The sequence below is a fragment of the Sinohyriopsis cumingii genome, chromosome 11 (assembly GCF_028554795.1).
Source record: "Sinohyriopsis cumingii isolate HCF-2022 chromosome 11, ASM2855479v2, whole genome shotgun sequence".
In the NCBI taxonomy this organism is placed as follows: Eukaryota; Metazoa; Mollusca; class Bivalvia; order Unionida; family Unionidae; genus Sinohyriopsis; species Sinohyriopsis cumingii.
This window is the reverse complement of record NC_142971.1, coordinates 45009691-45034715: the sequence shown is the minus strand read 5'-3', so window position 1 is coordinate 45034715 and position 25025 is coordinate 45009691. Positions and strand designations below refer to the sequence as shown.

Sequence of the window (25025 nt, the reverse complement as noted above, 5' to 3'; positions counted from 1 at the left end):
TAGCATTCTTTCTGCCAGAATAGATTTTTGGACTGAGTTTACGGTTCTCATTCAGGCCAGGAGAGTGTCTGTTTCCAAGGTCTGTGATGCCTGGTGGAGAATCTTTTGTGTTTGGTACAGTAAAAACATGTTGATCCTCTCTGCTTCCCCTTAACTTCATTGCTAATTTCCTTTTAATCCTTTTTAAGACCAAATGATGTTCAGTATCCACTCTAAAGGGCTATCATGTTTCCATCACCTTGACACTCTTGTCTAGTGTTTTGGGTTCAAGAGACCTGTCTCCCACTTTCTTGCACCCAGATGGAATCTTGTTTCTTATGGTCATTAACCAAACCCTGTGTGAACCATTGAGTGAAGCTTCCTTCTGCAAGATAAAGAAGTAAGATTCGTGCCTATTGACACTGGCTGTCTCTGGTTTCTAGCAGGTTGCACCCTCCCGTTAGGTAGGTTGTGCATGGCAAAGTGGGTAGCACCCTTCTCTTTGGAGGTAGAACATCATGGCAGTGAGTTGCGCTCTCCCTTTTGGGATGTGGAGCACTGCATCCATGGGTTGTGCTCTCCCATAATTGTGTTTCTCTCTGGGAACCATATTGTTACAACACTATGGTGCCCAGAGATACATCAACCTTCTGTAGATGGACCTTTCCCTCTGGGATGAATGCAACTTAGTTTCTTTGTTTTTGGTCATTTTGACTATAGCATCAGCCTACCCTCCTAAGTGACAATTTCAGCTATACAGTAGCGGAAGGATAAGTAATTTCTTTTTAGCTATGTAGCTTTTTTTGTGTGTGTGTGTGTGTGGGGGAAACTAATTTTAATGATGCAAGACTAACCTGCCGCTATTGCTGAATACCCTCCTCCTACCCCGCTCTGATATCTTGCATAATTGTCATCTGTGAAAAGATGATATCATATCTACCAATGTCACTAAGAGGGTGGAGTGCAAAAGGGCATTCTTTTTCTCTATTCTGAGAGGATTCACATCGAATGGATGGTTAGTTTTCGGCACAACAATAGGTAAGCTATGCAATAGTGGCAGGTAAGTGTTGCATAATTAAAATTAGTTTTAGCCCCCCAAAACTACATTTGTAAAAATTTCAGGTATCAATGCAGGACACGGGAATAGTCAGAGTGACTACATGTTTGAAATTCCTGCTTCATATGAAATTGGCATGTGCTTTTATTTTTGTTGGATGGTTTAGGAACATTGTTTATTTCTCTATTTACATAACATTTAAACATGCCAATGGAAGGACATGATTTGATATTGTCAGGAGGAAGATTCCACTCTGACAATTCTTGGAACAAAAGCACATTGATATAAATGTATTCAACAAATAGGAATTTGCAACTTAAATTGTTATTTCTTATTTCCATAGGCACTTTGGAAATATCACTGTTGGGAACAAAGATCAGGACATTGGCCTTTTGAGATTCCAGTCTTTCTGCATTTAGCTTTCCAGGGGTATACCATGGTGGACCTTGGCTCTCATGTTGGCTTGTATGATGCAAATGGTTGCTAGTGCCTCTGGTGTTTTGCATGATGCTGGTCTGCATGTAGCCATGTGCAGTGCCATCTGCCTTTTCGAACAGCATTTGTGAAAGACCATTTGGATCTGGCTTACAATCTGCATGGCTGTCCCTTGCCCCTGATATCATAGGGGGAGGGGAGTGGTGACTGCCTATTTTATTGTGAAGGCCCAAGTTCTGGATCATAGCATGCACTACTTTAGCAATAGACATGACTGTATTGAATTAGTACAGTTGCCATGTCTCTTCAATTCATTGTTACTTTTGATCTCATCAGGCTAATACATTCTACTTGGGGTTTTGGTGCTGTTCAAAAGTGGTTGCCAAAACTATGGTTGCTCTGCAAATAAAAATGCACTAAATGCCAGTATGCACCATGATGCAACCCACTGTAGCTTCCGTTGTCCTTTTCTACCAGGTACAGTCATTATATCAACCTCAGGATGAAAGTATATACACAAGAAGGGTTGTGGAAAATGGGATTTCTCTAACAAAGTAGTAAAAGCCACTTAAGCTCACCATTCTTTACTTGGGTGTTGGTGCTACTGAAATGTGTTCCTCTGCAAACAGATGCAGTATAGGTCAGTATGCACCATGTTGCAGCTCACTGCCTTCTGTTGCCTTTTCATACTAGGTGTGGCTATTATGTTAACCATGTTGTGTAAGTATAAACACATAAAGGGTTGCCAGAATTTCTGTAAGAAAAAGTGCATTAATTTTTAAAAAAACTCATTGGGGGTGGAGGGTTTGAGGCAAAGATTTCATAATGCATGATGAAGCTGTTTTTAGCTAAAAGTTTTAAAGAGCTTGTTTGGTATGTTGTGAAATCTAGGTCTGTTTAATCATTATTTTCTGCTGAAAACTGACATCTTAAAATTCTTGTTACTGCTATTTGGTTTCCAATAAAAGATGCCTGATGATGTTAAGTTGATCTTAAATCAAAATGGTGACAATCGGACATTTAGTATGGCCATGACAGTGGTCAGTTTGAAAATCTTGCTATTGATATTTCTCTTGAATGGATATACTGTTCCACATTTATTATATATCTTTGATAATGAGATATTGAAATATATAAGAATTGTATTGTCACAGTGTCAGTTTCACTTTTATCAGCATAGTGGCTGTCACTTATATTGCCACCAGGCTATGTCACTTTTTGAACTACTGTCTTTTCCCATTGTCATTAGGAAATATATCTGCCCTTGTATATGCTTTTTCAGACCTTATTTCCATCAATAGGCCTATTTTTTTTTTCTCCTTTTCTCCTCTCCCTCCTTTTCTCTCTCTTGTCAGGATAAATGGATTTGAAATGTGTCAAGACTGTAGACCTTAGTAAGAATACATTTATGTAATGTAATCAACATGGATCCTTTTGTCAGGAATGAGATTGGGTTTCAGATCAAGGAGGTAGTAGACTCCTGATTGGAGATCTGGGGCAAAATCCTGGTTGGGTGTCGGGGAGGGTGGAGAAACCCCTTGAAGCCAGCATTTTATAGTTACATAAAAATGAAATTTAATGCTTGTTTTATGTTGATTTTGAAAAGCAGTATTTAACATAATCTGTTGCTATTGTAATTGCAATTGTATTGTAGTGTATGTTGCAAACTTGTGAATAAGAACAATATTCACTACTGTTCCAGGATTTAACATGCTGAAAATATGTGCCCACAAATATTTTTAAGAATGCTGAGAAAATTCAGAATGTACATATGAATGTGATTCCTGTACAAAACGTGTATGATTAATGGTAGTGTACAAGACTTGACATACGAGTCAAAGAGGAGACCCCATCAGGCAATGCCTAAGAACTTGGATATGAATCGACGAGTAGATGCCATCAAGAAATGCCTAAGAATGAATTCCAAACAACAAAGAGTAGGCTTCAAGTATGAACTTTATATAAATCATGCAAATTGTAAGTAACTGAACTTACATGACCAGTTGCTATTTGATATTCTGTGTCACCCATACATTACTGTACCAGAAAATTTGAAATTTTTAGTTTTTTCTTTTCTACAGGTAAAACCCATTATAACAGAACTCATTCTAATGTCATTCCACTTATAATGTGATGGCAGTATGGATCTCATTTTTTAATTTGAAGTGACCTCTCTTTTTAATATCCTAAATACATGCTCTTGGAAAAGTCGATTATTCTTATCCCTAGCAGATTTTAATCCCAGCACTGCGTTTAATGTTGCCTTAACTTGCAAAAATTTTGAAAACCTTTTGCAATATATGATCAAGGGTTTGTTAAAACTGTTAACATTGAAATTTCAATGCACATTTTATGTTAAGCAGTTTTTCAGAAAATTAATTAACGCAAACCCTACTTTCATTGTGATGTTATTCTTTGAACCCCAAGCATCGTGTTATAACAGATTTTACCTGTAGTATTATCCTTGCATGATTCACTGGTTTCTTAAAGTAATTATAAAAATAATTTTTTCCTTTAAAACATAATAATATATAAAATTATTAATTGAACAATTAGACTTGCTAACAGAAAAATACATAACATCTGATTGATGGAAATTTCCAGTTAAGTCAGATAGTGACTTATGATCAGTTACACAAACTAGTGTTTGAGGATCATGAACAAAGTTAGTTGTTGCTAGTATCTTTTTTCCTTAATTTGGGCCTAGCGTCACATTTTTTCTATTGTGTGGTGAGCTGCCACTGCAACAAATAGAGTGAAAAAATACCAAGTGTAAGGAAAGATGTACTATCTATAGTACAGTATGCATCGTGGATCGTGGATTGTCCATTTGATATGGTGGACATGGGGGCAAAGGACTGCAAATAGTTGATGTCCATCTTGGTAGATTTCTCCCAAGTCCAGTGGACATCTTATTAATCTAGTGGAACTTCATAATTAATTTTTTTTAAGTCATAATGGGCTTCAGTCTGTTGCAGTTTTTAAAAAATCAGCAAGCAATGTTTGAACTGAAGTTTTACTTGAAGACATTTTATATTAAGGGCCAAGGCAATGATCAATTTTCAGTTTAAAAGTTTCATTTATTTACAAGTAATTTATTTATCAAGAACACTATCTATATGCCTTAAATTTATGATATGAACACTGAAAAACTGTTTTGACTTTGAATAATTTCTTTGTTAAATTTTGTTTCCAGAATTGTCTGTAAAAGTGGACCTTATAGATAAACGTAAGGGAAATGAGAATACTGTAGAGAAGTTGCAGAAGGCTTTTCAGACAGACATTGCTCTCTTGCGACAATGCTTGAAAAGCTATCCTGACCTACAGTCTCAATACATACATTGTGTGGCAAAGGAAAAGAAGCACCTGGGGTTTGAATTTTGGTTGAAGAGTGCCAAGGATCTGGAACAATTGAAGCTCTCTACAGAGAATGACAGTCTTGTAAATGCCCTCTCAGATTTTTCAGAAAAGAAAGGACTAAACTTGGACATTGGACTAGATTCACAACACCTTTGTTTCAGGTGTAAAATTGAGAAAAAACAATATGCACAGGGACTGGCACACTTCACAGAGGAGTGAGTATTTTTTTATTAATAAATTTCATGCTGAACTAGTAGTTTTCATTATTTGAATAATCCAGTGGCTAGTAAAAATTTTATGATCGCCAACATTTTGTGGGAAGGACTAGTGAACATTTACTTGAATTTCCAGTCTGACCTTTTCCATTGTTTTATATGTTATTGACATTTATTTTGTTGATATCATGTTGCTACCACATCAACATGTGCTCTTTGCCAGGTTGTATACCAGTGACAGGTTTCTGCTCATTGTTCTCAGAATAATTATATTGAGAATTGTGTGTCCTTTAATTTCTTTTTACAGACCTTACATGACATTGGTTTAATGTTTTCAAATATTTAGGACAACAACACAAGTTTTTTTGCTGGTGATATCATGCGACTATTATACTTATTATGTAGGTTGTGAGATTTGGTTAGTCATGTGAATAGCAATGCAAATGTGAAATACCAGGTTAAATAATATAATTTCATCAATGTTTCATCTCATCTGTCAGCAGATTAAAGACATACTGAATGTAATGCTTGCAATTTCAGAGAATTTAAATCCTCTTCCTATCAGTTTAATGAAGACACGACAGTGTAAAGTCATTCAAGTTTGCTAGGCCCAGTAGTAAGCAACTTCATTATGCCAACAAGATGAGGTGCTGGAGGCGAATTTCAGCTTTTTGAAAGGCAGTGCACTCTGATACCACACATAATATCTTAAATGGGGAGGGAAGGGTCAAAGGAAATCTTTGCTATAGAAGATGGAGAGAGACTGTAAATTTCACGATCTGTCACTCTGACTACAAAGAAGTTTATGTTAAATTGTTGTTACCAGTATTTCATAAGATTCCAAGACAACAATTTAATACCAATTCAAATAAAAAAAAATTCATAAAACTGTCAGAAATTTGATTGGTGGTATTATGATAACATGCATTAGGAATTAGGTCACAGGCCTTTTTCATGGTACTGCTCTATAGGACTCGAGGTACTAATTCAGTTTCCATATTAAACCTATGCAAACACCATAATATTAAAAATTCACTAACTTTAAATTTCTGAGTGCTTATGATCAAACTTATATTTATCAGTATAGATGCATCCAAAATGACAGGTTCTCTGTAGAGAAAAGAATATGAGCTGCAGCATTTCTAGATCTACATGTGTTTGAAACATGTGCTTCAATTCTGCACCAAAGAGTCAGTTGCTAATTTCAGTAATGAGTGATCCAAATTGAAGACTGTTAAAGGACTGAAATTCTATCAAGAAAACAATGTGTTTTTGTTTTTTAAAGCTAAACCAGGATAAGCTCTCAGAGATTCTTTTTACTAAAATCTGTCTCATTATCAACCAATCCTTGCCAGCCAAACTTGTATATACTCTATTTTATTATCACCCATTTCCAGACTGGTTCTCATTTTTCTGTACCATTAATACTATGAATCCTGAAGACAAAAGGGAAAATAAGCCTCTTAAAAAGTCTTAACAAACAATACAGAAGAATATAATGGGAATACATTAGTCCCCCTCTTATAAGGCCTTAGAGGGGGATGACAATTGCGAATAGTAAATACATATGAAGAAAGTCAGAACTAATTTAATTCTAAAACATTTAATATTTTCATTTAAAAATCACATGCATGTTGTGAAATCAATGTGAAAAAACTGTTTCATCATTTTCAAAAGAATGTTATCAATAACATTGATATAGTTTTAAAACTGTATTTATAATAATGTTACAGATCACATCATCTGTCTCCAGTAGACACTTCATTACAATACATATGTTCCTAAGAATTCTTAGGCTTGAAAAATTTATCCAGTGTCATTTGTCCCATGATTTCTACAGCTTTTCTTTTATCTTTTTTACGAATGTCTTGTGTTTTAATAATTATGTCCACAAGTTCAACATTGTTTGTTGTGAGGCCATAATCCATCAATTCTGTGGAATGTAACCATGCAGTATGCAGTGTAATGCACTGTTTGGCTGGGTTTGGATTGTCACATGTGTCACTGTCACAGTCACTTTCCTCATTTTGGTATGTTTCACTAGAATTTCTAGCACCTTCTGTCATTAATGACTCCCACTCATCACTAATTGTGTTCTCTGTAGCTAATACATCATCACACTGAACATAATCCTTACGGGTTGTTCCAAGTGGTATAAGGGGTAGATAGTCCTCTTCATCCCAGTTTTCCTCCTCTGCCTCTGGTATACCCGATACCTCTTAGAAAAACCCACAATTTTGAAAGCACTTTTGAATTGTCTCATCTGTCAGGACATCCCATGCTGATGTCAGCTATTGGATTGCATCCAGCAGAGTCACCCTTTGTGCTATCACCGATGCAGCTGTTATATTATCCATCAGGAACAAAACATGTGTCAGCAGCTTTTTCCTGTAGTTCAATTTGACCATCTGGATTATCCCTGCATCCAGGGGCTGAAGTTTTGAAGTTGTATTTGGAGTTTTGGGTGTGCAGCACAGTTGTTGAGGAAAAGCAGGATCTTCCTGTTCTGCACTTTCATCTGCTGATTAAATTTTTTGATCCAAGACTCAAATATCTGTCCTGTAATCTATACTTTTTTGTTTGCCTCATATGTAACTCTCGAATGTGTCCAGCTATATCCATTAAAGCACCTTGGATTTTGCAATTTTCCAATCACCAGTGGCTTCAATAAGTTTCTCACCAGAATAACTGGTGCAGAGCAAAACTGTAAATCTCTCCTTTGCTTTTTTCCCACCTTTTCATGAATCCCCTTTTAGTACCAGCGACTTTGTTGGTAACAGTCTAAAAAAACAAACCAGTCTCGTCACAATTAAAAATATTCTTGCTGTCATATCCCCTTTTGTTCCAATCTTTGACAACTTCATTATTAACATCATATGATTCTTCACATAGGACAGAACACTTAATATTATGTCGGACTTGAAATCTTTGCAACCATCCATTACTTGTGGTAAAGTCGTCATATCACATTTCAACTGACAAAATTGTTGCTTTTTCTTGGATCATTCGACCGGTGAGCAGAATTTTCTTAGCATGCACAGTGCAAAACCATTCAAAAACCTTATCATTCAAATCAGGATATAAACATCTCCTGGCTCTAACAGTCTTCCTTTCTCTGTACATTCCACCTTTCATATTTCTGCAGAATTGTTTCTCTATCTTTCATGATAAAGCTATGTTAAAAATCCAAAACACACACACTAAAGACAAAGATAACTTTCATTCTATATGTTAGATAATGTGCTTGATCGTATTCAATATTTCACTGAGTTTTTCTGATTTTTCTGGCACATTATTGGGAAATGTTAGAGTTGAAGTTTGTGATTTAAGGTTCTTAAGCTTTCATTAGCTAACTTTTGTGAAGGATATGGGAGCTATTGTACAGTTACATAGCTCTGTATCAGCATCTACATGCATAAAGGCATGTACACATGTTCATCCACACTGCAACTCAACCAGTCTTTATAAAACTTTTGACCATACGTTTTAAGAATTTTTCATTTTTACCATTTTATTTTATACACACTGTCATGCCTTCCAAGTTTAAGTGATGACATAATGTGATATTTTTAAAGCATTCAGCAGTTCAAAATGGTGACTGAGAGCAGCGTGAAATGGTCTAAAAGGTTGAATTAAAATCACTGACAGCTAACATTTAGTGTTATTTAGTTTGTCTTGTCAAGAATGAGAATGGTATATGAATAGATGGCAAGTCTGTATGTATCCTGCTTACAGGAAAAATAACATAAATGTCAACACAGAATATATGACACATCTGTATCACTGACAGACCTTCCAGAGATGATAAGACCACTAAGTTGATACGTGTATGTAACTGTATCATATCATGGAGTTATCGATTTGAGGCATAAGTGTATTGTTTCATCCCTAATCTCTGTTAGTATTACACCCTTCCAATAATAGAAGGTCATGGTGACCTGCATTTAACATATTTAATTTAATTTTTTGTTTAAGACATAACTAAAAGGTTTTTAGCACATACTGTTAAATCAAGATTATGAAACTTTTTGAGGGGATATATCTTGGTAAGTGCTAATTGTTTGTCAGAAAATTAGGTGACTGACCATATTTAATGCACAACTTTAGAATTGAGTCTGAAGTACTGTCTTTGTCAAAATCATAAAACTAGGTGGTTATATGCATCTCTGCTGGTACAACATTATAACAAATGATAACAATCCTTTTGACGTTTTACTGGCTTGGAAGAAGTTCTTTTATTTATCTCGTGACAAAATGGACTTTTATCTGTTGATAATATTATTATACTTGGAATCATTAAGCCTGGCAAGATGGTGCTTCTTGATGAGTTCTATACCCATCTCTTAGAAGTTGGTCACTGTGAACCATATTTTACATTTCATCGAATGCTTCAGTTCGGTTGTTCATGCTTGAATCATTGAACTTGATGATTTGTAAACGTCTGTTTTAGTAGTAACTACAGCCATACCTGCAATGAGTCCCTGTGACTTATATTTCAAATTTTACTTTATAGCTGGAATTTTTGCATGTAGCTCATGACTTAGTTTTGTTATGCTATGTATGTCCACTTTTTGAAATTTGGCCCATATTTTATGTTTCACTGACTTGAGTTTTGTAGTCCTATTCTCAAGCATGTTAACACCAGAATTTTGAAATTGATGATGATCTTTATCTCTGTTGGTACACACCTAAATTAAAGACGCTTATCATAACTTATATGTTATTTTGTATAGGCTTTGGTTAAGAACTTCCATTTTGCTATGACAACACAAGTTTTTGGCATGTTATATGCATAATATCTTGCCTACAAGCATGGAGATTGGTAAGAGGATGCTCCTTGTTATGTATATATCCTTGTTTAAAAAAATGCCTCATACATTACTGCAGTAGTTAAAATTTTGTGTTAATTTAATGGGTGTTGTTTCTGTTTCAACTATGAAACTTGATAATTGGATGCATACCTGTATTACTACACTTTAAAAAACAAGTCATTGTGTTCTACATTTTATGCTAACATAGGTTATGCATTTATGTTTATGGTCACATTGATTTATACATGCTTGACCATTTTACTTCCTAGACTGCTCAGAAGAAATAATTAGAATAAATAAATTTTTTAATTGGTAAATTATATTAATAACTATACATTGTATATTGTGATTTTTATCCTCAGCAGGTTAATTGTGTATTTGTACATTTGAATATGAATATAGAATTAGATCAGTGGACTTCATGTTTTTTATGTGGGGCCTCACCTGTAGTGGTATTCAAGGTAAATATTAATACATTTACTTAGGCTAGTTATCACTTAAGTTACTCATATCTTTCACTTAGTCAAAATTCTGGCATGAAGGAGTGGATAATAATAAAAACATGTCAGTAAGATATGAAGCAGATATTAAGAATGGATATGTAATTAGAAATTTTTTTTGATGATAGCTTTCCCCTGTAAACACAGTTGCAGATTTCTTCTTTTTTTGGGGGAAAGAGACTGTTAGGTGTCCACTGTTAAGGGCTATAGATGAATTCCTGTGTAACAATCAAGTTTTCTAATGGTCCCTCCATTGTGTCAGACCCTCATCTTTCTGATCTGGTCAGTTATATCAAGTTTCATAGACTGGTATCTCACTTACTAAGACCAAAATGGAATCTTTCATGTGTTCTTTGGGTGTTGTCAAAACCCATTTTTGATCCTTTGAGTGGAGCTTCATTTGAGAACCTTGCCCTTAAGACTGCTCTCATTAATGTCATTATAGAGAAGGAGCAGGCATCATTATTTGTCAGTGGAAAAGAGTTCTTTGTAGTTCAGTAGTAATTACGATTTGGCTTCACTTTTGCCAATCTAGGATTACAGCTAAGAATTGGCTACCTTTGGTGGTTCAACCTTGAATTGAGATAGATGTATCTGTGCAGGGTGGGAATGATCAAGACACGCAGCTCCTTTGTCCAGTTGGGGCCTTATTTGGCTTCATCGAAATGGAGAAGAAAGAGTTGGAATCATTTCTTCCAGGCTCTTAAGAGTTCCTATGATATTTCAACATCTACTACTTCCAGGTAGATTGCCTTCATTATGAAGAGAATAGTCAATGACCATTCTTTGAAGTTGGGACTCTTGCTACATCTTGGGTTTGTTTAAATCACTCTTTTGATGATGTTTCAAGAGCCTTTTTTTTAACTTCAATCTTTGACACATCAGCCATAAAAGGCATTTGTTCATTGGGCACTATAGTGACATAGCACTACATTTTGTCCAACCATCTACCAGCATTCAGAAGTGAACTTTCCTATAGCAAGGATATGTACAATAATTTTTTGTACCAGAAAGTGTTGCAGTAGTACACAAAGTATTACTTACCGAAAGTCACTCACCCCGAACACACAAAAAAAGATTTAATTTTTTGCATCCATAGGAATAAGTAGTAAATTGGTTCCAACATGTTTGACATTGGTTTTATACCTGCAGATGATTGTATATTGAGTGAGATAATTCAAACCAATTTGACACTTATATATCTCTTTAGACATAGGCTTGTATGGACATGCTAAATATGGAGTGTAATCGAAATATAATGAGAGAACAGTAACAGATTTTACAGTATTTAGATTGTGACAATCTGCTTTTGGCAGTCAGTTCTTGGAAATAAAAATTGTGGTCGTCTGAGGCAAACTGGTTGTTTAACACAGAGAAAGGGTCTTTTAGTTCTGTGATTGCTTAAATAAAGTGGCTTTCAAGGCAGATTTGACAGAAATGACACATCCATCCAAAGTGACATCATATTGAATATTTCAGGTTCTAATAATGTATGTGCCTCTTTTTTTTACAGCTCCAGTGAGTCCAGTGACGAAGAAGCTGAAGAAGCAGCTGTAAGTTGCTAATTATTTGTATCATAAAACCTTTTTGAATTCTTGATACTTGAGGTTAAAATGAAAATAAGTGATTCCAGTATTACAGTTTATTTTTAACTCTACTAGTCATAAGAACAGTGAAATGTTTGCAGTAGCATGTTGTTTAGCAGCTTATGTATGGCAATTGTTGGTGTGTTAATTCACTTATTTATATTCCTTTTGGACTAAAGACATTTATACTTTGGTCGGGTTAGTTTCAAGTTGGAATGTTTCCCTCTGATGGATGGTTCATTCATAGAACATTAAAACATTATTAATGCATACAGTTTGTAAGCGCCACCTTGAGTGCATACTTGCCATCGATTCTGATTTTGGAACCACAATTCCATATTCTGAATACACCTCTCCCTCGATAACTTGCACACAGTGGAGTCCACAAACAAACCGTACTATAAGCGAGGGCGTGAGTTACCGAGCGACCTCCAAAAATTGAATAAATTTGCTTCGACAGCGAGAAAACCATTGGGGGGGGGTCGACATTTGGGAACTGGGCTGTTTAATGACAGAATCCTCATTTTACAATCATGTTGATAATAATTTTTAATAACGCTCTTTTTCTAATGAAGTTGTTCATTATTCTGTTTAAGTAGCAGTTATTTTCAAAATATCCAACATGTAAAAGATCATTCCAACTGGTTTCAACAACCTTCACGTGTGAAAAATCTGTGTATCATGTCACTGCTTTTTGTTTTCTTGATGAGTGTGGTTCCCATAGTGTTGTTTATTAGTATCCTGCCAAATTGGGAGTCCACAGAGTGGGGAACTAGACTAAATGTTGATACACCACCAGACAATTCTTTTTTTCAAAAACGCGCAATATTTATTTCGTGAGACAGTCGTCTACATTGAAACTCAATTTTCGTATTTTTCAATTGTTACAATAGCTGTTACAGTAGATTGACACATTTTATGTTTAATTACAAGAGGACACATTGCATTTTTGATGATTACACTTAAAACAAACTAAAGGGGCCCCGAGTGGCTGAGTGGTCTAATGCGCTCTCCGTTACGGATCACTGCCATCTCACCTCTGTCTGCGTAGGTTCGAGTCTCGGATTCAGCCAATGTGGATATGTGAGAAAGCTTGCCAGTAGCTTCTCGAGGGTCAGTGGTTCTTTCCGGGGTTTTCCCGGGTTCTTCCTCCACCATTAATACTGGCCGCCATGTATAGCCTATCGTGTGCTGAAAAATGGCGTTAAACCCAACAACAACAACAAAAGAAACTAAAAGATAGAACTAGAACACAAATTTCAATTGATAACAAAATTATTTAATTTGTATTTATTTTTTAAAGTACTGCCACCACTTGGCGTAAGTGACATTTTCATTGATCGAAATTTCCTTACATTGGTGTACTAGGATTGACATTTGGAAAGAAAATGTAAAAAATTGTATCACCTATTTTTAAATTTGATATTTCATAATGTTGATTATAACTTCCAGGTCCTGTCTACCATTTTTGACGATAAAATGAGCGACATATCAAAGTTTCCGTTACCAATTTTGATCGTGATTTTCTTCAAGTTCAGCAAATAGGGATCAATTTTTGGGGTATTTTCTGGTTTAAAAAATGGAATCCACACCTGACCCTGTGTTATAAACAGGTTCGCGAGTTATCAGGGCATGAGTTATTGAGGGAGTGGTGTATGCTGTTAAAAATTTAGATTATTTACTAGTTGATGTATTCCATTTCTAGAGAAAGTAGCAAGAGGATACAAGAGTTAAAAGAATTCCAGAAGTCATATAATGTACCTCTGCTTAAAATATTGAAACATGAGTCTTCCAGATATCTCTCATTTGTGTTGAATTTGCACAGTATGAGGAATTAGTTCATTTTCTTCAATACTGAGGTTTTGAAAGAAATTTAATTTAAGTAAATCTAAGCAAGGTGACAGGTTTGGTCAAGAGACACTTGTACACAGAAGATATGCCAGCTTGCAAAACTGCAGAAAGTGGATGAGAACAAAAACTTGACCAATGTTTGTGTGCCATCTACCAGCACTAACAATTCATTAAAAGGTAGGGGAGTGTTCAGTATTGCAACATACCTATTTAGGCAACAACCGGTGTCACAGGTAAAAGACAAATCTGTCAAGGAATATGGATCATCATCATCATCGAAACTATTCAGTTCTTTATTTTCAATTGCAAGCTATCAAAGGCAAAAGCAGTTCTGTGTCAGCTGCAAAATATAACCACCAAGTTTTGCTGCCACTTCTTAGCTTCAACTCTTTCAATTTTTGAGACAGCAAAGTAGTCTTTTGAGACAGCAAAGTAGTCTTTTGCAGAAAGATGAACTTAGTATTAACCTGGTCCATATTTTGTTGGAACATTTAAGTCATCTGGCAGTGAGATTTGTTAATAACAAAATGTAAGGACATACACTCTAAACAAAAATGACTTCTCTGACAGGTCACATCAGAAAGAAAATAAAGATATTTTTGTAGGTAGAGATGCTCTGTGCTGCATGAAGCATGAAGAGTCAAAATGTAATGAAGCACAATTTTTTTAAAGCTGTATATGTTTGATACAGTTTCACATGTAAATACACAATGAAGATGTTTCCTTTTGGTGATGAACACTTCTCTCGTGTAAAGAATTTGTGAATTTATACAAAATATGTGAAACTACATTCAGCCAAAACGAATATTTCTGTGACAGATTTAATTTGTGTGTTGAACTTAATGACAAAAGTAAATTGGAAGGAGAATTCTAGTACTACCAAAAAGATGTTTTACCACCAGAAATCACTGTGGTTTCTTTGAATTGACAGAACTTGGGGAATGATTGGTCAGTTCAGAAGTGCAGCTGCTCGATAGCTGAAGAACCCTACTCTGGCAAAAATTAGTAAGGTTTCCTGGCAAAATATATCATTCACCTCCGATTTGTGAGAGGATCTTTAGCATTGTGAGCATGAACAAAATGGAATTTATATCAAGTCTCTCTTACTGATACAATAACTAGTATCAAGACCAGAAAATCGATGATGGCAGCAACAGATCGTTGTTATTGTGATATGGAGCATTGTCATTGAGTTGCTAAATAAATGTAAAAGTGTGACTAGAGACAAATGGACTGATCATAGCAGAATAATTCCTGCTATGTAGGTGGTTTATTGCTTATACTTATTGGAATTGTTTCTGATGCTTTTAAAACTGGTGTTGCTGTAAGGTAAATTTTCAACATCGGTATTATTTTATTTGCATGTAATAAGCAGGTAAATGTGCTACATTATTTCATTAATCATTTTCATGTCACACTATTATTTGATTATGCTACAGCTGTTTCTTAGTTAATGTAATATGTTTAGATGTACTAAATAAAATCAATCTCATTTAGTAAATTTTTTTAAAATTTTAAGCCACCATGTGAAAAAGGCTGATAACCTATTCCATGAGTCAGTTGTATGATTTTTTTAAATCTAAAACAGTTGGCAGGTATTTGTACCTTTTGTCATCTGCTTTAAATTCATAGAAAACATGGGAATATTAGATTGGGAATGTCTATCTAATTGTTCATCCATCCATCCTGCTTTTGTTTCTGCACAATAACTCTGTAATAAAATGTGTTCACGATAATAGCTGCTAAAAAAATTTTTGTGTGGGGTGGGTTGGTAATTCATGCCATGGCAGCACAAGTAACTATTTAGTGCAGAGACCATTAAAGTACAGTACCAAGAACATGACACAGAAACCTGACCTGGACTGATCTAATAATCTGATTTGAACCCACACCCATTTGGTCACATGTCTGGCATGCAAACCATTGAGCCACCATGTACTTCATTGCTTTCAGTTAACTTGTATTATCAGCCCAATGCATAGGAAAATGTGGAATACCCCCTCATTTTGTCAACTTTCCCTCTTTCTTTACAAATTCATATTCTCACTTCCACTTTGATACTGACACTACTCAAGATCCATTATTCTTGTGGATGGAAGGACAGCAATTGGTGCCTGATAAAAAGTACAACCAGTAAGCTTTAAGTCTAGAGAAAAATAACTTTTCTCCAAACTTCAGTTGAATTGCTTTTAGATCAAAAGTGATAATTGTGCTTGCTAAATGTCATTATGCCGACAATCAAATACCATAGAAATGATTGTTGTATTTTGATTGTACTGGGTGCAGTTGCATCATGATAAGATAATATGTAGATTGTGGAGCTTTAGTAGTATATCTAAAATAATTAATGTCCTCTTTTGTCAGGATCAGCAAAAGCAGTCAGATATGCCGCAAGGTGCTCCTAGTGGTACAGGACCAAAAGAAAAAAAGGTATTTGGAGAACTCAAAACAGAAGAAACGACTGCAAAGGTATGAACATAATGCATGAGATGGTTCAGGCTAAGCACTGAGAAACTTGTTTCCTTGTATAAAGTAATAAATCTATTCATTAAATTCATTTAAACAGTTACATTTTCTTATATAATCCACATATTCATAATTCAGAATTTTGCACCCTTTTCAACTCTTTTGAGATTTGGGAGTTTCAGTATTAATTACATTTGACAAGATTTTGGGACCCTTCTGATATCCAAAAATGACAATGATAATTACATATGGTTTTCTCAGTTGTGTTGTGCCTGTTATTCTTGCAACCAGGCATCGAGTTTTAATGGCATCACAAGTATTAAAATGGGAGAAAATTTAAAAGTTGACAAGAAACATTGCATTCTGTTTATCTACCTTTAACATGCACATAAGAACCATGGTCCACATCACAGAGGGTTTCAACCTTGCAAACGATCAATAAGTCAGTCACTAGCTAATGTGACTAAAGATTCATTTCATTTCACAGCACAGTACATAGCCATTGGCACTGATTTTGACCTTTTGTTACACTAAGGGGTGTATCCATATGAACACATGGATTAAGCTGAGAATGATTTGAGGAAATACTGATTCCACTGAAAGATGTCTTGGATGGCATATTGGGTATATGTGAAAAAGACTTTGAGTATGCGCATGCTCAGAGATGTTCTCAATACTGAAAGCTTACAACTACAAGAAATGTAATGGCCAAGGACATTTCAAGCCCAGTTGCAAGAGTCAACTTTTTGTACTACCTCTATGTCAAATGTCTGGCATACTAACCAGAGAGCCACCATCAATTAACTTGTATTGTCAGCCCAATGCATAGGAAAATGTGGAATACCCCCTCTTTTTGTCAACTTTGCCTCCTTCTTTTTTTTTACAAATTCATATTCTCACTGTCACTTTGATACTGACACTAGGCAAGATCTATTATTCTTGTGGATGGAAGAACAGCAATTGGTGCCTGATAAAATGTACGACCAGTAAGCTTTAAGTCTAGAGAAAAAAACTTTTCTCCAAACTTCAGTTGAATTGCTTTTAGATCAAAAGTGATAATTGTGCATGCTAAATGTCATTATGCCGACAATCAAATACCATAGAAATGATTGTTGTATTTTGATTGTACTGGGTGCAGTTGCATCATGATAAGATAATATGTAGATTGTGGAGCTTTAGTAGTATATCTAAAATAATTAATGTCCTCTTTTTTCAGGATCAGCAAAAGCAGTCAGATATGCCGCAAGGTGCTCCTAGTGGTACAGGACCAAAAGAAAAAAAGGTATTTGGAGAACTCAAAACAGAAGAAACGACTGCAAAGGTATGAATATAATGCATGAGGTTGTTTCAGGTTAAGCACTGAGAAACTTGTTTCCTTGTATAAAGTAATAAAAATCTATTCATTAAATTCATTTAAACAGTTACACATAGCTGCCAACCCTCACGAATTTAGCGTGAATTTCACTTTTCAGCGATTCACGGAGTTACACCGCAAGCCAGAAATTCATGAATTCTCCAATTCTCAATTATTTTAAATCTTTAATAAAATATTCGATTTCCTGTTAAGCACTAGTCATGATATTTACAGTTGCTGAAACGGTCCGGTACTGATGGTCACGATATTAGTAGAACAACAGTCAAGTAGTACAGTTGGTCTGGTAGCAAGCATTTTAGCCTATTTTAATCTCTATGTATAAGAGTAGTTTTACAAATGCTTTTGAGAGAAACTGGGGCCTAACCAGAATTTTGCTTTGTGCATGCGTCTCCAACACTGATTTGAATTACCATTTGTCATCGCATGTAAGAACTTGAAAATGTCTTCACCACCAAGGAAAAAGAAATGTATTGCTCAAAAAGTGAAGTTTAATTTGGAATATATAAAAAATTGGCCATGCATTCTGCCATTAAACACATTGATATACATCATGCTTTTTGCACTCAGTGTGCCACAAATTGTAGTATTGGGCACGGTCGCAGAGACGATGTGAGAAAGCACATCGATTACAAAAAACGTAGATGTTGGGAAAATTAAGAATTCGCAGATTTCAGCTCTGGAATATTTCTAGCCACCGGTGGAAGACCTGCAAGCTACCAACGCTGAAGCATTATTTGTGAGTTTTCTTGTCGAACACAATCTACCTTTATCAGCTGGAGACCATGCTAAACATTTGTTCTGACAATTGTTCCTGGACTTGAACATCGCTTCCAAATTTTGCTGTGGAAGAACCAAAAGTGCTGCACCTCCTGTTTATTCCTCACAGCAACAGTGACAGCGAAAGAGTATTTTCTCTAAAAAATGGACTGACTTTAGGGCCTCCTTATCTGCAGAAAATTTTTCAGCAATTTTACTCGCCAAGATCAACCAGCAGGCAAGAAGTCTGAACTGTTTAGAAAACAAATTTACAATCAAGCAGTTGATGAAGTTCAAGTCTGCCACAGTATCATGTCTTGATAAATAAATATTTTTGCATATATGTAGTGTTTTAATTTTATGTTGCGATCTTGATATAGTGTAATATTGATGGTCAGAGTGGATGGTGTTATGATCATGGTATTTTTCACTAATTCATGTCCAAATTCATGACTTGTTGTCCCTATTTTCACTAATTGTGAACCTGGAAGGCTTGCAGCTATGGTTACCTTTTCTTATATAATCCATATAGTCATAATTCAGAATTTTGCACCCTTTTCAACTCTTTTGAGATTTCGGAGTTTCAGTATTAATTACATTTGACAAGATTTCAGTACCCTTTTGATACCCAAAAATGACGATGATAATTACATATGGTTTTCTCTGTTGTGTTGTGCCTGTTATTCTTGCAACCAGGCATCAAGTTTTAATGGCATCACAAGTATTAAAATGCAAGAAATTTTAAAAAGTGAAAGAAACATTGCATTCTGTTTATCTACCTAAACAGTGACACAGAAAGAGTGAAACATCAAGCTTTTTAAAATTTAACGAATAATGTATTTCCCTGGAAATATTCTGTAAAAATGACAAAATAAGAACTTACAGTTTCAAGAATCAAATCCAAAAATAATCCAAGAATATTCCACAAATTAAATTGCAAAAGTCCTAATAATACAATGTTCTACTGAATTCAAGTTAGAGTCCTGACAAAGAGTCAAAGGAAAGCCATGATGTAAGCCATATCCTATACAGTGTTGTCGTTTACAGTTTCTTGTAAATAATACTCCTGTGATGGAAATCAGAATAAAATTTGTAAGCAATGTCTTTCCAAAAATTCTACATGAGCACTCTTCAAAATATTTCCAGGGAATAAAGAATTAATCCTTTTGAAATCCAAATGATCTGAAGATAATTAACTTAAAAATCTGGCTACAACAAAGAAAACAACTTGATACCAACTGTAAAAGCCCAAAACTGAGAAATCTCTCTCTACACATCTCTATTAAAACTAACAAATGCATAGTCATGGAAAAACCGGAATTGTGAAATCAAATGGGGGCGGGGTCAGGTGATCGTGTTAATTTCACATACACCAAAACTGACCGTGATGAAAACCAATCATTTTCTTTAAGAAATAAAAAAAAGTTGTTTACATCTTAAACCCAAAGCCCCATCATGACCTTGACAACAACCAATCATTTTAAAATAAAAAATAGAACTTTGTTTACTAATTTTGAATCAAGGTCAGCATCCAGGCCAACACCTGGTGTTTATGAAAGAATGATTATGGTCAACCGATTCTCTGGAAAAATATCATCTCCAGTGAATATATTTACATTATAATGAAATATAATAGAATACAAATTTAAAACAGACAAACAATTAAAATAAATATGAATTAAAACATATACATAACAGTGCACATAAGAACCATGGTCCACATCACAGAGGGTTTTAACCTTGCAAACAATCAATAGTGAATCAATAGCTAATGTGACTAAGGATTCATTTCATTTGACAGCACAGTACATAGCCATTTGCACTGATTTTGACCTTTTGTTACACTAAGGGGTGTATCCATATGAACACATGGTTTAAGCTGAGAATGATTTGAGGAAATATTGCTTCCACTGAAAGAGGTCTTGGATGGCATATTGGGTATATGTGAAAAAGACTTTGAGGATGCACATGCTCAGAGGTGTTCTCAATACTGAAAGCTTACAATGAGAAACATAATGGCTAAGGACATTTAAAGCACAGTTGTAAGAGCCAACTTTTTGTACTACCTCTATGTCAAATATCTGGCATACTAACCAGAGAGCCACCATCAATTAAATTGTATTGTCAGCCCAATGCATAGGAAAATGTGGAATACCCCCTCTTTTTGTCAACTTTGCCTCTTTTTTTTTTTACAAATTCATAATCTCACTGTCACTTTGATACTGACACTAGGCAAGATCCATTATTCTTGTGGATGGAAGGACAGCAAGTGGTTCTGATAAAAAGTACGACCAGTAAGCTTTAAGTCTAGAGAAAAAAAAACTTTTCTCCAAACTTCAGTTGAATTGCTTTTAGATCAAAAGTGATAATTGTGCATGCTAAATGTCATTATGCCGACAATCAAATACCATAGAAATGATTGTTGTATTTTGATTGTACTGGGTGCAGTTGCATCATGATAAGATAATATGTAGATTGTGGAGCTTTAGTAGTATATCTAAAATAATTAATGTCCTCTTTTGTCAGGATCAGCAAAAGCAGTCAGATATGCCGCAAGGTGCTCCTAGTGGTACAGGACCAAAAGAAAAAAAGGTATTTGGAGAACTCAAAACAGAAGAAACGACTGCAAAGGTATGAATATAATGCATGAGGTTGTTTCAGGTTAAGCACTGAGAAACTTGTTTCCTTGTATAAAGTAATAAAAATCTATTCATTAAATTCATTTAAACAGTTACACATAGCTGCCAACCCTCACGAATTTAGCGTGAATTTCACTTTTCAGCGATTCACGGAGTTACACCGCAAGCCAGAAATTCATGAATTCTCCAATTCTCAATTATTTTAAATCTTTAATAAAATATTCGATTTCCTGTTAAGCACTAGTCATGATATTTACAGTTGCTGAAACGGTCCGGTACTGATGGTCACGATATTAGTAGAACAACAGTCGAGTAGTACAGTTGGTCTGGTAGCAAGCATTTTAGCCTATTTTAATCTCTATGTATAAGAGTAGTTTTACAAATGCTTTTGAGAGAAACTGGGGCCTAACCAGAATTTTGCTTTGTGCATGCGTCTCCAACACTGATTTGAATTACCATTTGTCATCGCATGTAAGAACTTGAAAATGTCTTCACCACCAAGGAAAAAGAAATGTATTGCTCAAAAAGTGAAGTTTAATTTGGAATATATAAAAAATTGGCCATGCATTCTGCCATTAAACACATTGATATACATCATGCTTTTTGCACTCAGTGTGCCACAAATTGTAGTATTGGGCACGGTCGCAGAGACGATGTGAGAAAGCACATCGATTACAAAAAACGTAGATGTTGGGAAAATTAAGAATTCGCAGATTTCAGCTCTGGAATATTTCTAGCCACCGGTGGAAGACCTGCAAGCTACCAACGCTGAAGCATTATTTGTGAGTTTTCTTGTCGAACACAATCTACCTTTATCAGCTGGAGACCATGCTAAACATTTGTTCTGACAATTGTTCCTGGACTTGAACATCGCTTCCAAATTTTGCTGTGGAAGAACCAAAAGTGCTGCACCTCCTGTTTATTCCTCACAGCAACAGTGACAGCGAAAGAGTATTTTCTCTAAAAAATGGACTGACTTTAGGGCCTCCTTATCTGCAGAAAATTTTTCAGCAATTTTACTCGCCAAGATCAACCAGCAGGCAAGAAGTCTGAACTGTTTAGAAAACAAATTTACAATCAAGCAGTTGATGAAGTTCAAGTCTGCCACAGTATCATGTCTTGATAAATAAATATTTTTGCATATATGTAGTGTTTTAATTTTATGTTGCGATCTTGATATAGTGTAATATTGATGGTCAGAGTGGATGGTGTTATGATCATGGTATTTTTCACTAATTCATGTCCAAATTCATGACTTGTTGTCCCTATTTTCACTAATTGTGAACCTGGAAGGCTTGCAGCTATGGTTACCTTTTCTTATATAATCCATATAGTCATAATTCAGAATTTTGCACCCTTTTCAACTCTTTTGAGATTTCGGAGTTTCAGTATTAATTACATTTGACAAGATTTCAGTACCCTTTTGATACCCAAAAATGACGATGATAATTACATATGGTTTTCTCTGTTGTGTTGTGCCTGTTATTCTTGCAACCAGGCATCAAGTTTTAATGGCATCACAAGTATTAAAATGCAAGAAATTTTAAAAAGTGAAAGAAACATTGCATTCTGTTTATCTACCTAAACAGTGACACAGAAAGAGTGAAACATCAAGCTTTTTAAAATTTAACGAATAATGTATTTCCCTGGAAATATTCTGTAAAAATGACAAAATAAGAACTTACAGTTTCAAGAATCAAATCCAAAAATAATCCAAGAATATTCCACAAATTAAATTGCAAAAGTCCTAATAATACAATGTTCTACTGAATTCAAGTTAGAGTCCTGACAAAGAGTCAAAGGAAAGCCATGATGTAAGCCATATCCTATACAGTGTTGTCGTTTACAGTTTCTTGTAAATAATACTCCTGTGATGGAAATCAGAATAAAATTTGTAAGCAATGTCTTTCCAAAAATTCTACATGAGCACTCTTCAAAATATTTCCAGGGAATAAAGAATTAATCCTTTTGAAATCCAAATGATCTGAAGATAATTAACTTAAAAATCTGGCTACAACAAAGAAAACAACTTGATACCAACTGTAAAAGCCCAAAACTGAGAAATCTCTCTCTACACATCTCTATTAAAACTAACAAATGCATAGTCATGGAAAAACCGGAATTGTGAAATCAAATGGGGGCGGGGTCAGGTGATCGTGTTAATTTCACATACACCAAAACTGACCGTGATGAAAACCAATCATTTTCTTTAAGAAATAAAAAAAAGTTGTTTACATCTTAAACCCAAAGCCCCATCATGACCTTGACAACAACCAATCATTTTAAAATAAAAAATAGAACTTTGTTTACTAATTTTGAATCAAGGTCAGCATCCAGGCCAACACCTGGTGTTTATGAAAGAATGATTATGGTCAACCGATTCTCTGGAAAAATATCATCTCCAGTGAATATATTTACATTATAATGAAATATAATAGAATACAAATTTAAAACAGACAAACAATTAAAATAAATATGAATTAAAACATATACATAACAGTGCACATAAGAACCATGGTCCACATCACAGAGGGTTTTAACCTTGCAAACAATCAATAGTGAATCAATAGCTAATGTGACTAAGGATTCATTTCATTTGACAGCACAGTACATAGCCATTTGCACTGATTTTGACCTTTTGTTACACTAAGGGGTGTATCCATATGAACACATGGTTTAAGCTGAGAATGATTTGAGGAAATATTGCTTCCACTGAAAGAGGTCTTGGATGGCATATTGGGTATATGTGAAAAAGACTTTGAGGATGCACATGCTCAGAGGTGTTCTCAATACTGAAAGCTTACAATGAGAAACATAATGGCTAAGGACATTTAAAGCACAGTTGTAAGAGCCAACTTTTTGTACTACCTCTATGTCAAATATCTGGCATACTAACCAGAGAGCCACCATCAATTAAATTGTATTGTCAGCCCAATGCATAGGAAAATGTGGAATACCCCCTCTTTTTGTCAACTTTGCCTCTTTTTTTTTTTACAAATTCATAATCTCACTGTCACTTTGATACTGACACTAGGCAAGATCCATTATTCTTGTGGATGGAAGGACAGCAAGTGGTGCTGATAAAAAGTACGACCAGTAAGCTTTAAGTCTAGAGAAAAAAAAACTTTTCTCCAAACTTCAGTTGAATTGCTTTTAGATCAAAAGTGATAATTGTGCATGCTAAATGTCATTATGCCGACAATCAAATACCATAGAAATGATTGTTGTATTTTGATTGTACTGGGTGCAGTTGCATCATGATAAGATAATATGTAGATTGTGGAGCTTTAGTAGTATATCTAAAATAATTAATGTCCTCTTTTGTCAGGATCAGCAAAAGCAGTCAGATATGCCGCAAGGTGCTCCTAGTGGTACAGGACCAAAAGAAAAAAAGGTATTTGGAGAACTCAAAACAGAAGAAACGACTGCAAAGGTATGAATATAATGCATGAGGTTGTTTCAGGTTAAGCACTGAGAAACTTGTTTCCTTGTATAAAGTAATAAAAATCTATTCATTAAATTCATTTAAACAGTTACACATAGCTGCCAACCCTCACGAATTTAGCGTGAATTTCACTTTTCAGCGATTCACAGAGTTACACCGCAAGCCAGAAATTCATGAATTCTCCAATTCTCAATTATTTTAAATCTTTAATAAAATATTCGATTTCCTGTTAAGCACTAGTCATGATATTTACAGTTGCTGAAACGGTCCGGTACTGATGGTCACGATATTAGTAGAACAACAGTCGAGTAGTACAGTTGGTCTGGTAGCAAGCATTTTAGCCTATTTTAATCTCTATGTATAAGAGTAGTTTTACAAATGCTTTTGAGAGAAACTGGGGCCTAACCAGAATTTTGCTTTGTGCATGCGTCTCCAACACTGATTTGAATTACCATTTGTCATCGCATGTAAGAACTTGAAAATGTCTTCACCACCAAGGAAAAAGAAATGTATTGCTCAAAAAGTGAAGTTTAATTTGGAATATATAAAA

General features: G+C 35.0%; 1 protein-coding gene across 1 annotated transcript in view; it reads left to right on the top strand.

Moving 5' to 3' along the window:
- The window catches only part of LOC149788043 (uncharacterized), a 90463-nt gene that overhangs the window by 30232 nt on the left and 35206 nt on the right, over nucleotides 1-25025 (top strand). The window contains exons 4-9 of the mRNA XM_089973510.1: nucleotides 4668-5046; nucleotides 11871-11910; nucleotides 16159-16263; nucleotides 17477-17581; nucleotides 20918-21022; nucleotides 24359-24463. Coding sequence (XP_089829636.1) covers nucleotides 4668-5046; nucleotides 11871-11910; nucleotides 16159-16263; nucleotides 17477-17581; nucleotides 20918-21022; nucleotides 24359-24463 — 839 coding nt within the window. The remainder of the gene's footprint in view (nucleotides 1-4667; nucleotides 5047-11870; nucleotides 11911-16158; nucleotides 16264-17476; nucleotides 17582-20917; nucleotides 21023-24358; nucleotides 24464-25025) is intronic.